A 16,061-nucleotide genomic window follows, 5' to 3' on the forward strand; every position below is an offset into this window, starting at 1 on the left:
AAAAATATAAAATGATAGTACTAATTATATGAAAAACACTATAGGAGTTCTTATTAAAAAATTATCAATTGTCTTCTAAAATAGAAATAAATATAATAAAAATATTAATCTCAATAAATAAAAATACCTTATTTTAAAGATTTGAGAAAAACAAATATGCTTAATGTTTAAAACTTAGACAAAAACTAGGCTATCAAAATAAAAATGTACTTCTTCAATCAAATGTAAATAATTTCCTTCTCATAAAACATTTCTGCAAAATTTTACATAGACATTTCTGAATTTGCTCGGATCTCATTATAAATATAAACTTATCGTCCATATGCATTGTTTCAAAATTCTCAATTAAATAATTACATTCACAAAATAAATCATATCGTATATCTGCATATAAAGGGCACACCATCAGAAAATGTTTCTCAGTCTCTACATGTCCGAGATCGCAATATATACAAAGTCTATCTTCAATTGGAACTTGCGGCCTGGAGTAGCGACCCGTCTCCAAGGCCAGAGGTAACGAGCCGGCTCGAAACATAGCCATATATCTCTTTTGACTAAGTGGAATGTTCATTTTTACATATGACTCAACGTTTACTGTTTGTTTGTATAGTCTGTATGTACGGAGTTTGTTTCCGTTTAATGTACCACGGTCGTTGAAAATGTCTTCACACCATTGATGATTGTCCAATTGTTCTAGCTTTTCATTAATTATCTTCATAACGTATTTTGTGGATAAAGATGTGTCCCTTATAAGACCACATACATCAAGTTTAGTCACAAGTTTGTTGACCTCGAATGTCCAACCTTTTCGTCGTCGTGCCGCCCAACGCCAAACTTTACTTGGGAGTCGATTGTTTTCAAGTCTGTGAAGTTTGCACAATAGCCGAAGACACGATTTCTGCAGTTTAATTTTACATGATGTCCAACCCATGTCACCTCTTGTAGATAGATTTGAAGTGTGTTTTCCAACATTCAGAAAGAATTTACATGCTCGAGTTTGAACGGATGAGATGCAACTATAGTCCTTATATCCCCAAACACCACTTCCGTATAGAAGAACTGGTTCTACCATTGTGTTGTATAATTTAGTAAATACAGAATGGGTCATACCTCCAGCTCTTATTACTTTTCCACATAATGCACCAAGAGCACGACTGGCGGCTTTAGATAGTTCTTTTGCATTTTTCTGGAATGTTAAGTGTTCATCAAACCATACACCAAGGTATTTGTATGAGTCGGTAAAAAGTAAAGTATGTCCACCACATGTAAACGTACTTTGCGAAATGTCTATTGAAGGTGGTCGGAAGTGAACTATCTTCGTCTTACTATCGTTTATCGACAATTTCCAGGCTTCACACCATTCCGTTACAATATCAAGCATTTTCTGTAAACAGGGTTCATTCGGCGCAAGTAATACGATGTCATCTGCGTACAGTAGTATACTCATCTGGCAGTCGTCTATTGGTACTCCACAATTTAAGGCGTTAATACGTTCCGCAAGGTCGTTAATGTATATCGAAAATAAAGATGGTGATAAAATACATCCCTGTTTTACGCCACTCGTGACATCAAACCATGGAGTCAGATCGTCATTCACACGGACGGTACATTCGACGTTATCATAGAGGGATTGTACAGCACTAAGAAACTTGCCTTGTATTCCAATTTTTCGCAACTTATACCATAATAATGTTCGATTGACTGTGTCGAATGCTTTTTTCATATCAATGAAGCATGCAAAAGTTGATTTCCGTGCAATTTTCCTGTCGTTCAAAGTCTGGTAGAGTGAATGAATGTGTTCTTCGCAACTTCGACCTTTCCGAAAACCGTTTTGCTCTTCACTTAAGTAGTTGTTGTCTTCTAACCATTTTGTGAGCCGTGCATTAAGAATGATGCAATAAATTTTACACGGAACCGATATCAACGTTATTCCTCTATAGTTCAATGGATTCCTGTCATCATTTGAATTTGGTTTTAATATAGGGTTAATGATGCTTCTATTCCACTCCGACGGTACTATTCCTAGATCGAAACATCCACTGATAATAGTATACAGCAATTCTGCTGCTGAATTGTTTTTAAGAACCTCGGCCGGAATATCGTCTATTCCCGTGGCTTTTCTATTTTTTTGCACTTATGATCGCAAATGTTACTTCCTCTCGAGTTATCGATTCGTTTAATGCAGAAATATCACGTTGTTCATGTACATTTTCCTGTTCATCGGGAATTGCGAAGTTAGAATCCTCGGTAAATAAGTTTTTGAAATCATCTCTCCAGCGGTTTAATACATTATTTTTATTTGTATCAATAGTTCCATCTTCGTTTACAACCGCTGATGGTATACACTTAGTTCTTTCGTTTTGAATGCCAATTTTACCGATAGAACGTTAAAACTCAAGCTTAATTCAAGTCTAATTTGATGCATAGCTCACAACAAAACAATTCCTTTGTTCACCAATGCATACCTTGATCATCAATTATGAGATGACAAAAAGATATGTTAATCAATTGGTAATTAAAATTCAATGAATACAAATTGTCAATAGAAGTGAACATAATTCAGTTATGTTCAGTTCCACCTGGATCATGCAGCTTGGTCAATTGATTCCTAAACAAAAGATTTGTATGTTTTTTTCGAGTTCTAGAAAAAACAAGGCTTCACTTATTCATGTTTTGTTGTTCCTAGAATACTTTAGTATTTACAAATTCAACTGATGCAGTTATAACGTTAAAACGTGCCCTTTTGTAAATTTCATGCCATAAATTGAAAAGTAAAAACACATTTAAACTGGTTTTTTTTTACACCAGAAATCAGGGAGGTGCCCTGAAAGCAGGGAATACACGTATTCCATATTTCCTGTCACTTGTCCCCAACATGTTCGAAAAACAAAGTAGATTGATTACAAAGCACGATTCAGACCATTTTTACTCAAAGATTTTATCCTTTCAACAGGAACAGAGGTTAAAGACAAAGTCTATCAAGGTGCACTCAGTGGGTTGAAAGATGCTTCAGATTTTTTATTTTCAAAGATCAACCTTGCACACAACACAAATCATGTGGCAATGCATTATGTTTGTTTTCCTTGATTCCGAATCATATAGATTCTTCAATGCAAAAATGCCCTGAATTAAAATGCTTGTTGACTACAGCATCGGAAAGGTATTACAAAAAACCAACGGTCGATGACTGCAGCATCGGAAAGATATCACCAAAAACCAACATAGAATTTTTTTTTTTGACAAGAATGGCCACAATAAATTTTTTCAAGTCACAGTGATTTTACGGGGTCGGTCAGGGGAGGGGAAAGAAACAATATTTTATTTTTGGCCCTATATGGGATTCCTCTGTAGTTGGCATTCTTGTGGCCCCTACCAAGTCTGAAAAAACAGTATTGTATGGAGGTGGATACAAATTATAAACTACTTATCACATCTTTTTTTACAGGATACTATTCATAGCATGGCAACATCTGAAGATAAAAACATAAGAAAAACATTTACTGTACTTGAAAATTCTAAGACAGATAATGAAAAATTTGCAGCCTTGCTTCTGGTAAGTTTTTTCATACATGTTATATACTATTATCTCACAATGCTTTATGTATTAAATTTATTAGCTACTCAGGTGCATTTGTACATGTATTGCCATTACTTTATATTAATCTTTTATCATTCATCTTTGAGCATTCAAAATGTATACTGTTAACCAACTTATTTCGTGACTTTTGCTAGTAGAAAAATAACATAAATACAAATCATTGCAAATATTTGAAACCTCGATCTTTCCTTATTGGATTACATCAAATGAATTAGAAAATCGCAAAACTAAATAGCTGAGAAGTTGTCATGAATTAAATCAAGTATCCGTGTAAATACGTTGGTTTACAGTATTCTTGTGTAAATTGTGCAGTATGTCTAGGATCTCTACAGAGGTTTGTCATTATAAGAATTCTTCTACCAGTAATTAAACTAAGACCTTTAAAGCTGATCAGTTGTCTTAGTTATTAGTTGATATCAGTTCTACTTTTAGACACTGTGCCTGCACTGCATGGATGTTTGTAGCTGGAGTTTCTAAATAAAATTCTTCTTATCAGAAATGACCAGGTTAATCTGACAGTTACGTGCAAGAGAGTAGCAGTTACTCTTCAATTGTCAAAAGTTTAACACGAACATACAAGTCCCCATCCTACCCAAATAAAACTTAATGACAGAATTTGTATTGAAAGCAGCGCCAATCACTAAACAATTTGTATTGAAAGCTTCGCCAATCACTAAACAAACTAATTATTTTCATATCATTCTTTTGATATTTGTAGTTTGCAAAGACAACCAATGCCAAAGAGTTGTCATTGGAAGACAGAAAAAGAGCACTTGATGCCATTGGAGTAACGTTCTTCAATAGATTATTGAAATCAAGTAAGATTGTAATTTTAAGATCAGCCTCACCAAGGATTTGTATAGTAAGACTATACAAATCCTTGGCCTCACAGACTGAGCTGACATAATTTTTTTTACCAATAAATGCTAATTTAATATCCAAATCTGAAAGGTACATTTTCATTTTGTTAAATGTATCGTTTAATCAAATGAGCATAAATTTGTCATTTCAGTGAACAACAGAAAAATCATATAAACAAAGGCAACAGTAGTATACCGCTGTTCGAAACTCATAAATCGATTGAAAAAAATACAAATCCAGTTACAAACTAAAATATTCACAAGAAATTTATTGTTTCATTTTTAATAAATGTATAAATAATGGCTGATTACAGCTAATTTCCTAACGCTTGTAGAGTAAAACTTTGGTATGCTTGCTTGCGCTGTTAATATAAATGCTAAATCAAGCTTTGTAATCAAGTTTGACATCTTCAAACAATATATATAGGCATTTTTAATCAGTAGATTTTATACTTAAATTTGATTGGACATTATCCTAATAAAATTGTACAATATACAAACTAAGCAAGCAAGGGATCTAAAGTCTTGCTCTGCATGCATAAGGAAACTAACTGTAATAGAAAAATTGATTGTTTATTGAATTTTCTGGTAAATGATTATTCTATTTGCAGAAAACATTCCAGAAGATTGTGAAGTAGATGTTTACAGAAGTTTAGCATTGAAAATTCTATCAGGATTATGTGGGGATAATCAGCTGGTTTGTATTACTAACACATTTACTAAGCTGGGAACATTTTAAATACAAATTTTCTTATCCCTAATGCTATACAAATTACGTAGTTATTAGTTTTTATTGGGGGGAATCTGTAGTACCCTTAGAACCGCCAACCTTGGTCAAGAAAATTGACAAGCCTCACAACCAGAAACTGTGATTTTTACCGTTCTTTTTAACTTTAAGTCTCTCCTTTGAAAAGCATTTTGGAAAATGTTATCTGTGATTTACTGTAAAAAAATGTTGTGAAGGCCTTTTTTGTTGTTGAATAAACATGTGAAAATGTAGTAGTAAAACAAAGATTAAATTCTTATTTCAAACATTTGAAAAAACCCAACTTTAAACTTGTTCTAAGATACTCAAAATCAAGCCAAATTTTTTAAAGATAATCCAATTATTTTTTTAATGTCATTGCTTTAACAGGTACTATTTTCTTTCTCTGTATGGGAAACATAAAAAAAGTAATCTATGGGAAAAAAATATGTATTAAAACAAAATACGTTATTTTTTTTCCTTTCAATTATCATATTTGATTTTGTTTCAGGTATTAGAATTTGAAGTTTATAAAAATCTTAGAAGTATAAATGACATCATAACAGACAGTGATAGGTAATATATAACTTTCAACATATACTGTAAATCAACTTATTTTCACATACACTTTATTTCCCGTTTAGCTCTTCTTACATGTACCCATTTCACAGTGATTTTATTTGCTATTTTCAAAAGATCAGTTTAGAATAATAAGGAAAATTCAAGTTTAACAAATTTCGCAGTATTTTTCTACTCACAAAAATCTTGAAAATTAGTTGGTTTATATTCATTTCTTCAGAAAAACATATTTTTTAAATGATTTATTTTCAGTTTACTTGATGGGACAATTTAACACCTCTTCCCAAAAATGGTTTGATAAGCAATAAACTATTATATGTTTTCAAGTGTTAAAAACCCTGCCTACAAAGAAACCAACAACTGACATGATTGGTGAAAAAAGACAACAATTACAAGTTGCATTTTATGAACTTTAAGGAAACATGGTGAATAAATGTTTTTTTTTTGCATAATTTGAAGTTTTATTTTAAAAATCTTGTATTTACAAAAAGAATTATAATCTTTCGTTGCTTTTTCCAGTCAGGAAGATATGATAATAGATTGTTATGATTTGCTGTCAGCTTTTGCACAAACAGAAGAAGGTTCTATAAAACTGGTGGATTATGGGACAGTTACTGCCTTGTCAGAAGTTATCACAAAACATCTACCTGGTAGGTCTTTATCAGATCATTCTAGAATAGAATCATTATTTAAACACATGAATCAATAATGCAATGAATAATTTGTAGTGAAAATTTTTGCTTGAATAACTTCAAATATTGATAGAGAGACTGATTAAAACATCTGAATTCCATATATTCTTGTATTTTAATACTGTAAACTGAGAAATTGTTGAATGTGATTGTCAAACAATGGACATTTATTATTGTGATTTAAAAAAAATACTGCTAACAAATTTCAAATGGGATTTTTATTTTTAAATTTTTGCAATACCTATCCCATAGCAATTTTTAGAATAATATAAACATTTACTACAAAAAAAATAATTGATGTAAACAGTTTCTTGATTGATTGATTGTTGGTTGCTTTATGTCTAGCAGAAAATAACAGTATCTTGAAAGTTTGATGAACAAGTAAAACATTTTACAAACTTACATCTTGAAAGTTGGGTGTACAAGTAAAACATTTTACAAAACTTACATCTTGAAAGTTGGGTGTACAAGTAAAACATTTTACAAAACTTACATCTTGAAAGTTGGGTGTACAAGTAAAACATTTTACAAAACTTACATCTTGAAAGTTGGTTGTACAAGTAAAACATTTAAAAAACTTACATCTTGAAAATTGGGTGTACAAATAAAACATTTTACTAAAATCACATCTTGAAAGTTTTGTGTGCAAGAAAACCATTTTACAAAACTTACATCTTGAAGTTGGGCGAAAAGTAAAACATTTTACAAACTTACATCTTGAAAACTTTGTGTTCAAGTAAAACATTTTACAAAACTTACATCTTGAAAGTTGGGTGTACAAGTAAAACATTTCACAAACTTACATCTTGAAAATTGGGTGTACAAATAAATCATTTTATAAAACTTACATCTTGAAAATTGGGTGTACAAGTAAAACATTTTAAAAACTTACATCTTGAAAATTGGTTATACAAGTAAAACATTTTACAAAACTTACATCTTGAAAGTTGGGTGTACAAGTAGAACATTTTACAAACTTACATCTTGAAAGTTGGGTGTACAAGTAGAACATTTTACAAACTTACATCTTGAAAATTGGGTGTACAAGTGAAACATTTTACAAAACTTGCATCTTGAAAGTTGGGTGTACAAATAAAACATTTTACTAAAATCACATCTTGAAAGTTTTGTGTGCAAGTAAACCATTTTACAAACTTACATCTTGAAAACTTTGTGTTCAAGTAAAACATTTTACAAAACTTACATCTTGAAAGTTGGGTGTACAAGTAGAACATTTTACAAAACTTACATCTTTATTGTTGGGTGTACAAGTAGAACATTTTACAAACTTACATCTTGAAAGTTGGGTGTACAAGTAAGACATTTTACAAAACTTACATCTTGAAGGTTGGGTGTATAGGTAAGTGTATAGGTAAAACATTTTACAAAACTGACATCTTGAAAGTGGGTGTACAAGTAAAACATTTTACAAAACTTGCATCTTGAAAGCTGGTGTACAAGTTAAACATTTTACAAAACTTACATCTTGAGAATTTGATGTACACGTTTACATCTTGTAAGTTTTGTGTGAAAGTAAAACATTTTAAAAACTTGCATCTTGAAATTTGGGTGAACAAGTGAAACATTTTACAAAATTACATCTTGAGAATTTGATGTACACGTATACATCTTGTAAGTTTTGTGTGAAAGTAAAACATTTTAAAAACTTGCATCTTGAAATTTGGGTGAACAAGTGAAACATTTTACAAACTTACATCTTGAAAGTTAGGTGTACAAGTAAAACCTCTTACAAACTTGCATTTTGAAAGCTTATGTTCAAGTAAAACATTTTACAAAACTTCCAAATTACAATTATCAAAACAATGACCAGAACTTGATTAAAGGGTAGAAGAGGGGCTGAGTGCTCTCTGAATTATGTGTGGAATCTATTCTGACACAACTTTTTTATGTGCACGGTGTTGTATAGGCACTTGTCTTCTTGAAGACCATTAGCTTGCCCTCCAAGTGTTTCTAGTTTTTCTGTGTCAATTGGTTGTTGTCTTTTTGATTGAATACCCTGCATTTCCTTTTATTCATGAACAAATTAACTCTATAAAAGCTTCAGCATGTCTTGCATTTAAAATTTTATTTAATACAGGGTGTGAAAAAGGACAAATTATCTTACAATCAGTTCTACAACTGTGTGGAGATTATGCTTGGAAGAAAGATACTCCCTCAATGCAGGTTGTATTAGAACATTTCTGTAAACAACTGGAAACTTTTCAGGTATGTATTAACTAGATAGATAACAACATGATATATGTGTATTGATTTTTTGCAACCTATCAGATTGCTACAGGATATGTTGAAAGTGAGAGCTAACATATTACTTCCTAAAAAAAATCTTTATGACCCACCTAGGGGCATTATGCTTTTCAGTCTGTGTGTTCGTCCTTTGGTCCATCTGTCCCGCTTCAGGTTAAAGTTTTTGGTGATAGTAGTATTTGATGAAGTTGTAGTTTGAAATTTAGAACACATGCATGAACACTCTGATATGATCTTTCTATTTTAAATGTCAAATTAGAGTTTTGACCCCAGTTTTAATTTTGAACATATAAAATGATAGTGTGAGTTGGGCATTCATGTACTATGCATGGTTCTCGTTAATACGCGTGAGTCCCTGGGACATGTCCTGGTTGTTTACCCTGAATTCCAAACACATTGTTTTGCCCAGAAGATTTGTTACTAGATATTGTTTTGACAAGAAACTAAACTGAAAGTCGATGTTGAAAAATCTATGTGATGCATGCATAGATCAATATTTTTGACAGCTGATTGATTCATTTTCATTGTCTGCATGGTTGAACAAGGTTACATCCAATGAATGATCATGACCCAGAAAAGTAAAAAAAAGAAATTTTGAATACAAATGCTTGACTGTACCTTATTAAAATGGAATGCATATAAATCCAAACTAAATTATTTAAAGCAGTATAATCCAGAAATTAAATGAATTTTTTAACCACATGTTTTCTTTTGTTGACAAACATGTCACATGTTCACTTTTGGCCGTAAAAACACTTGTGGGAATTAACTAAATAACAGACAACCCTGTCTGGATATTTATAGACATTCAAAATAAACAGCTGATATAGGATTGCCAGGAAAATTGTTAAACTTGGTATATTTAATTCAATCTACACAAATTTATTTGGAAAAATGGTGTAAAGGAGAAGGGTAAATTTAATAAGTTTTTTTTTTGTCATTTAAATTTTGATAACTGAAAATCACCAAAATTCTTTTACTAATTTTATTATTAGATAGTCCATTCATAATTTTCAAAAAGAAAAAATAACCTACTTATCGCCTTAATCTTTTTTATGGCACTCTGGCTTTATGGTAAACCTATTTTTTTTTTTTAAATGTAGCCCCACACCAAGAATTTATGGACCCAGAAAGAAGTCTGTTAAATTTATATATTTAGAAATGAACAATAACTAGATATAATAAAAACTACCGATCTAACACCCATCGTTTAAGTTTATTTTGTCATATTTCATTATATTACGACATAAAAAATTACATGCTGCATTGCATCCTGGACTCATCAAAATCTATTGGGACTCACCATTTTTAAAAGTGATGAGTCCCAGGAAATTCCTAGTGAGAACCCTGACTATGGACACATTCTTGTTAATGGCTGTTACAAAATTTATCAGGTGGCACTCAAATTAATAAAACGTCCATAGTTGCATTTTCTTAAGAATTATTTTAAGAACTATAAGTAAAAAAGTGGGAAAAATATGGGTGGTTGGGGTCTATAAAGTGCATACATGCCCCTCAGGGCCTGCTTTTAATTCTAGGACAGCCCTTAGGCAATTTGCAGATTCTTTAAAGCCTTTGTAACATTTACTATTCTGCGCAAATCAAGACTGTTGCACCCAATGCAATGTAACATTATTAGCAAGCTAAAAGTAAATCCATTTAGCTTCAAATGAATGTAGGTGTTTGTGAATATTACAACATTGTCCATTCATGACTGGTTAGCTTGAGAAAAAATGTATATAAAAATAGAAAAATCCTATAGTTGATGATTTCAATACTGCAAACCATCAATGTTATATAAAATTATAAAATTTGTGTAACCAATGCTGATTTTCTGATATACTTTACAATAATTTTTATATGATTTGCATATCTATAAATACTTGAATTGGATTGGTCAATTAGAATTTTTCTCTAAGTTTACACTTCGATAAACCATGTTTCAGAAACTACTTTTGTAATCTATTCATGCGCGATACACAAGCTTGCAGTGATCCCGGGATTTTCAGAAAATTGAGATTAAAAAACAATTGCATAACAGTTGTGACTATTCTAGTGCATATATAACACACAAAAAAAGAAATACATTTATTGCACTAAAGCTTCGAAAATGTACAAAAATTGAATTTAATAAAACTCCGCGAAATTTCATGAAGGATTTGCCGAATTTACGTCATGGCAAAACACGACGTCATACGAATGGAAATTTTCAAGGGAAAGATTATTTCGTTACGTGTACGCATCAAATTCGGAAAAAATTTAATTACAATGAAGTTTTTGAGGAAGGTGCTATTTCATTTATCGGACATTTATGGTTTTTAGAAAGTCAAGATGGCGACGTACTTCTTTGTTACGACTTGCCATTGTGCTTTTGATGGTAAATATGTATAGTAGCCATCAACCACAAAAAAATGTTTGGCTGAAGAATTATAAGGATTAAACACATTTTTTCTAGAGGTTATTGATGTGTAAACCGGGGCTCTTACTCACAAACCTAACATAAAAAACCTTCGGACTTTTATTCAGTTTGTGAGTTAATCGCCCCGGTTTACACATCAATAACCTCCAGAAAAAATGTGTTTAATCCTATAATGCATGATGAACATTTATAAGCATATTAAATGCCTTAGATTTTTTTATCTAATTTGAATTAAATCAAAAGACGTTTAGACTACAAATGCATTTGGTTATTTTTGATAACATTGAAAGAAGACCAGATTCTTGATCAGACCTGAAAAATCTGTTTTAAAAAATATGTTAAGCACTATAACACAGTATATATAGATGTTTTTCAAATAACCTTTATATTTTAGGATGAAAGAAAGTTTGATCTATGTGCTGTTGTGTCTGGCATAGTGTCATCTTTACCTAAAGATGTGGTTAGTACTCATTTGTTTATCATAAACCTATAGCATCTGCCACTTTGAGTCTATCAATTAAGTTCTAAAGAAATTGAAAATTTATTGCTTACATATTATGAAAAGAAAATGCTACACTCTGTATTCAGAGACGTTTGTTCAATTTGTAAATTATCAAGTAAATTAGTATTAAAGTTTAAACTTGAAAAAAATGTGAAATAGATTTTGGAAGATATTTCATTTCTGTGATTTCACTCAATGTAGCTGTGTAAAATATTGTTATTTAAAGTTTCTAAAAGCAATATTTTAAAATAAATGTTGATTACCAGTATATAGATTGCCTTATAATAAGAATTCACATATATATAGATTGCCTTATAATAAGAATTCACATATATATAGAATGTAGAAACATTGGGTAAAGAGTTGAAGTATAGGTTCTTTCTTATTCATAGAAGATAGCACTCTCACTACTCAGTACATAGGATTTAAGGTTTTTAATGAATTTGCTGATTATTTTAAAGATTTTAACATAATAAGATTCTGCACTTTGATCTGGCATTTGAACAACTTATCATTTATCAAATGTTCAGGTTTTGTTCTACAGAAATTTGATTTTCAAAAAATTCTAATCGTCTGACCTTAACATCAACAGTATTGATATCATTTGAACTCCATTCTATACTAATGTTGAAAAAAAAACCTCATGGATTTCACATATTAACCATATTTATACAATTCTATCAGCCATAGTTTATGCAAAAATTTCTTCTTATTTATGCTGTGAAAAAAACTGATGAGTTTTGGCTCATATTATTATAGATTTTGTCGATCCTCATATTTGGTGTTGTATAAAAAAAATATTCAAAAGAATACAATATAGTTTTTAATATTATTTAATCAATATAAATTCCATTTAAATCCTTTGATGTAAATGTTGTCAAATGTGTGGTATAAAACAATGACAGTTATGTGTAAGCATACCATATATATAAAAAAATATTCAAAGACAATATATTATATTATTAAATGCTTGAATTTATTTATTTACAGGCTAAGAAGTCCCTACAGAGAACATGGTTTAAATCTTTGGTGCATGCAATTGCAGATATGTTTACTAGTAAATTAGGTGAGTTTATGTCATTGTTTTTGTTTTCAATTTGGAAAGATAACAAACAATATGAAAACTGCATTTTATAACAGTTCTTTGGTTAATGCATTTTATATGTGCCATATAAAATGCAAAGCTATTTTTAAAAGCAAAACTGAAAAGAAAAAAATATTTTAAAAGATTTTAGGTGAGTTAAAATTTTAGTCTATTACAGCTGAGCACTCAGTAAAATGTTATTGCCCAATCCAAGGCTGTCATTAATTTCAGACTCATTAGTTTAGAAAGTCATTATTTCAAGAAAAATATATTCAAATATTTCATCATATAATATTATGAAGAGAAGTTCTTTTTAAAAGGTGCAGAGCAGAGGTGATAATAATCGCTTTGCTTTTTTCACCATAGGTCAGCCACAGAGAGACCCTGCCCTCAGACTGGCATCAAGTGTCCTTGACAAGCTAGGTGTAGATTGTATATTACCACCTAACAGCGATGATTGTAAGCTTTTACTGGTCATAATCCATCTCAGCTGTATAGAAGTTAGAATCTCATTAGAGAATCTTAATCCAGATCAGGTACAGTAAATCTCAAGTATCCTTTGATATCACTTATCTGCAACACTTCAACTATTCTTATCATAAAACAGTAACTTTAAGATTGGGGCGTCAGACATTTTTCGTTTTGCTTCAAAAGTGAAAGAGAACTTCTGTGATGTCCAGTTATGTTGGCTAGATCGCATTAAGGTGCATTATAGTCGAGAGCTAAAAATTATTATGCAACTTAGATGTGTGTTAGTTCAAATATTTTTGAATATCTTACTTTGGAATGGGTATTGTCAAACTAGTGACAAACTGAGTGATGAAGTTAAAACTACAAAAAATATATAAATTATTTCTTTTATTAATGGATAGTGTATAGCATGTTGATTCAGTGACATTTAAAATATATCATTGGGGCATTAAGTGCTACCCTTTATGTTTTCCGTTATTCTTTTTTTCCATTCTTTCCGTCTGTACACCGTGTTTTCAAACTTTATTCGAGGGCATTAATGTCCACATACACCTTATTATTCGCATAATATACTGGCTGAATTTGTGTACAGTTGTGTCCTTTGCCACTCAGAAAAAATATGATTTAGTGATATCTGTAATTTGATGCTTGGCTTAACTTGTTCTAGTTTTATTTGTTCAGAAATGTCATAATGACTAAAATGTTTATGTATCTTTACAGATTAGATCGAAAGCAGATACGTTGGTGTCCTGTTATAACCTGTTAGAATTAATAATTTGTCACATGACCTCTGCTCCATCACTAAAACTAGATGAAAACCAGGTTTTACAGCTTCACTCAGCCATGGAAGGAGCATTTAATTCAGTTATATTCTATCTAAGGGAGCAGTCAGAACTAGAAATACAGGTAAAGAACAAATCATATTGTATTTAGAATATATGTCAATTTTATCAGCGACCTTACAACATGAATAACCTCTATAGGACAATAGACAGGTATGTCTAAACATGGTATATATTCAATGTACTGATGCTGCATCAAGTTTTGAATTATCAAAAAGGTACAAGTGTGAAATTTGATTTAATTCTAAAAATGAAAAAGAAACACTATGCTTTTTGATATGTGAAATATAATTGAATGCTTTATGTAGTGGTTGATACCCTTGATTAAAATTGACACTTTTATTGCTGCTGTTGTGATGTCTTTGTGTTAAGATCTAGATATTAACTTGTGCCCATTTTTCAACACTGCTAGACAAATGTATAATTCTGTTTGTTTACAGAGAGTTGATCCCAGTCAAATAGTACTAGCTTCAGTTAGAGTATTAGGATCTTGGGTAGCAGAGGAGACTTCAGCTCTGAAAGCCAGAGTACAAGAAATTCTACCTTTTATTCTTAAATTATGGTAAGATGTTATTAATCCTGGATGCCCCATGCTTTTTTTGCCGGTGTCAAATATTTTAGTATATTCTTGAAAAGAACTGGTAATCAGTATAAAAGAAAACGATGGTCAGATCAGAAAAGTGAATAAAGGGGAGATAATTTTGACTGCAACTGGAAATAAATTTAGTTTTAAATACATAGTAGGTCACCCGCAAATTGTTTTGAAGATTCATTGCTCTGGTTACTACATTTGTAGTATTTAAATGTGAATAAAACATGGAATCCTACAAACACATGTCTTTGATTTAATATCACTAATAAGTCTGAACATGTATTCTGCCAAGCCAATCTGACTTCAAAAGTACATTTCACTTTTCCTTGATAGTTGACATTTTTAGTCAGAATTAACAAATCAGTACTGCACATGACATTTGAAGAGGTAAAATCATTTCATTTTACCTTTTTCTGAAGTAAAGCCATTAAAAATAGATATTTTCATGATTAATTTCAAAAGGCTCTGTGGATTAAAACATTGATAAAAAAAATAACAATCTGAAATTACTTATAAAAAGGTTGAGCCACTTTACCAAGATATATGCTAACATTTTCTATTTATTGTTTTTCTAGTACGTGTCAACTGAAATGCACAAAGACTAAAAGACCTTCTCTAAAGAAAAAATCTGTAAAATTCAAAAGTGACACAGAAGATCGTTCTGAATCAACTCTATCATCAGAACTGGAATCTTGTACTATTACTCAGGAAGAAACAGAAAATAATACCATTCCAGAAAATGTTGACCTCAGCAAGGATAGTAGTGAAAGCCATAGTGATATTACCTCTGAAGACGTCAAAGACTCATGTTCTTGTGATGCATCGGAATCTGACAATTCTAATCATAATCACTTAGTTAATCAAGATTCCACAAACAGTGACTCAACACGTACAAATAGTGAGGAATCGGAAAAGTTAGAAATAAACAAAAGTGATCAATCCGTGTGTTCTAACAATACCAGTAGTGGTACGTCAGTATCAGGAGACATTAATATCCGCAATGTAGATTTGATTGGATTTTTACTACCAGGATTTTGTCACATGACGGCAGAGGATTTGTCCAGAAAGATTTTATTAGACAATGATTTACAATCTGTTTTATCGCTTTACTTTAAAAATTGTGTTGATGGTTTAGAAGAAAAATTTGAAGAGGATATTTTGGTAAGTTTATAGTTTTGAAAGAATTTTTTTCAATGTGCATGAATTTAGATTTTTTTTAACATTGTTGAATGTATATATTTAAAAGTGAAACAATTCATTTGGAAAAAAAATGTATTTTAATTTATTGATTTTTGGTTGGTTAGTGTCTATTGGCAAGTACTTTTAAAATGCATCTTCAGAAGAAATATTTATGTAGTAATATATCATCAAGATAATTTATCAGCATTACAGTGCGAAAAAACATTCAAGAA

At 30.9% G+C, this 16,061-nt stretch overlaps 1 protein-coding gene across 2 annotated transcripts in view; it reads left to right on the forward strand.

The window, feature by feature from the left end:
* LOC143079459 (neurochondrin-like) overlaps positions 1–16,061 on the forward strand; it is a 28,034-nt gene that overhangs the window by 6,212 nt on the left and 5,761 nt on the right. For both annotated transcript variants that reach the window (XM_076254804.1, XM_076254805.1), the window contains 12 exons: positions 3,446–3,553; positions 4,317–4,416; positions 5,070–5,155; positions 5,715–5,779; positions 6,302–6,432; positions 8,573–8,700; positions 11,553–11,618; positions 12,651–12,726; positions 13,111–13,280; positions 13,936–14,121; positions 14,498–14,619; positions 15,225–15,810. In XM_076254804.1, the coding sequence (XP_076110919.1) occupies positions 3,461–3,553; positions 4,317–4,416; positions 5,070–5,155; positions 5,715–5,779; positions 6,302–6,432; positions 8,573–8,700; positions 11,553–11,618; positions 12,651–12,726; positions 13,111–13,280; positions 13,936–14,121; positions 14,498–14,619; positions 15,225–15,810 (1,809 nt within the window). In that variant the 5' untranslated portion in view covers positions 3,446–3,460. The remainder of the gene's footprint in view (positions 1–3,445; positions 3,554–4,316; positions 4,417–5,069; positions 5,156–5,714; positions 5,780–6,301; positions 6,433–8,572; positions 8,701–11,552; positions 11,619–12,650; positions 12,727–13,110; positions 13,281–13,935; positions 14,122–14,497; positions 14,620–15,224; positions 15,811–16,061) is intronic.

Source organism: Mytilus galloprovincialis, chromosome 6 (genome assembly GCF_965363235.1).
Source record: "Mytilus galloprovincialis chromosome 6, xbMytGall1.hap1.1, whole genome shotgun sequence".
NCBI lineage: Eukaryota > Metazoa > Mollusca > Bivalvia > Mytilida > Mytilidae > Mytilus > Mytilus galloprovincialis.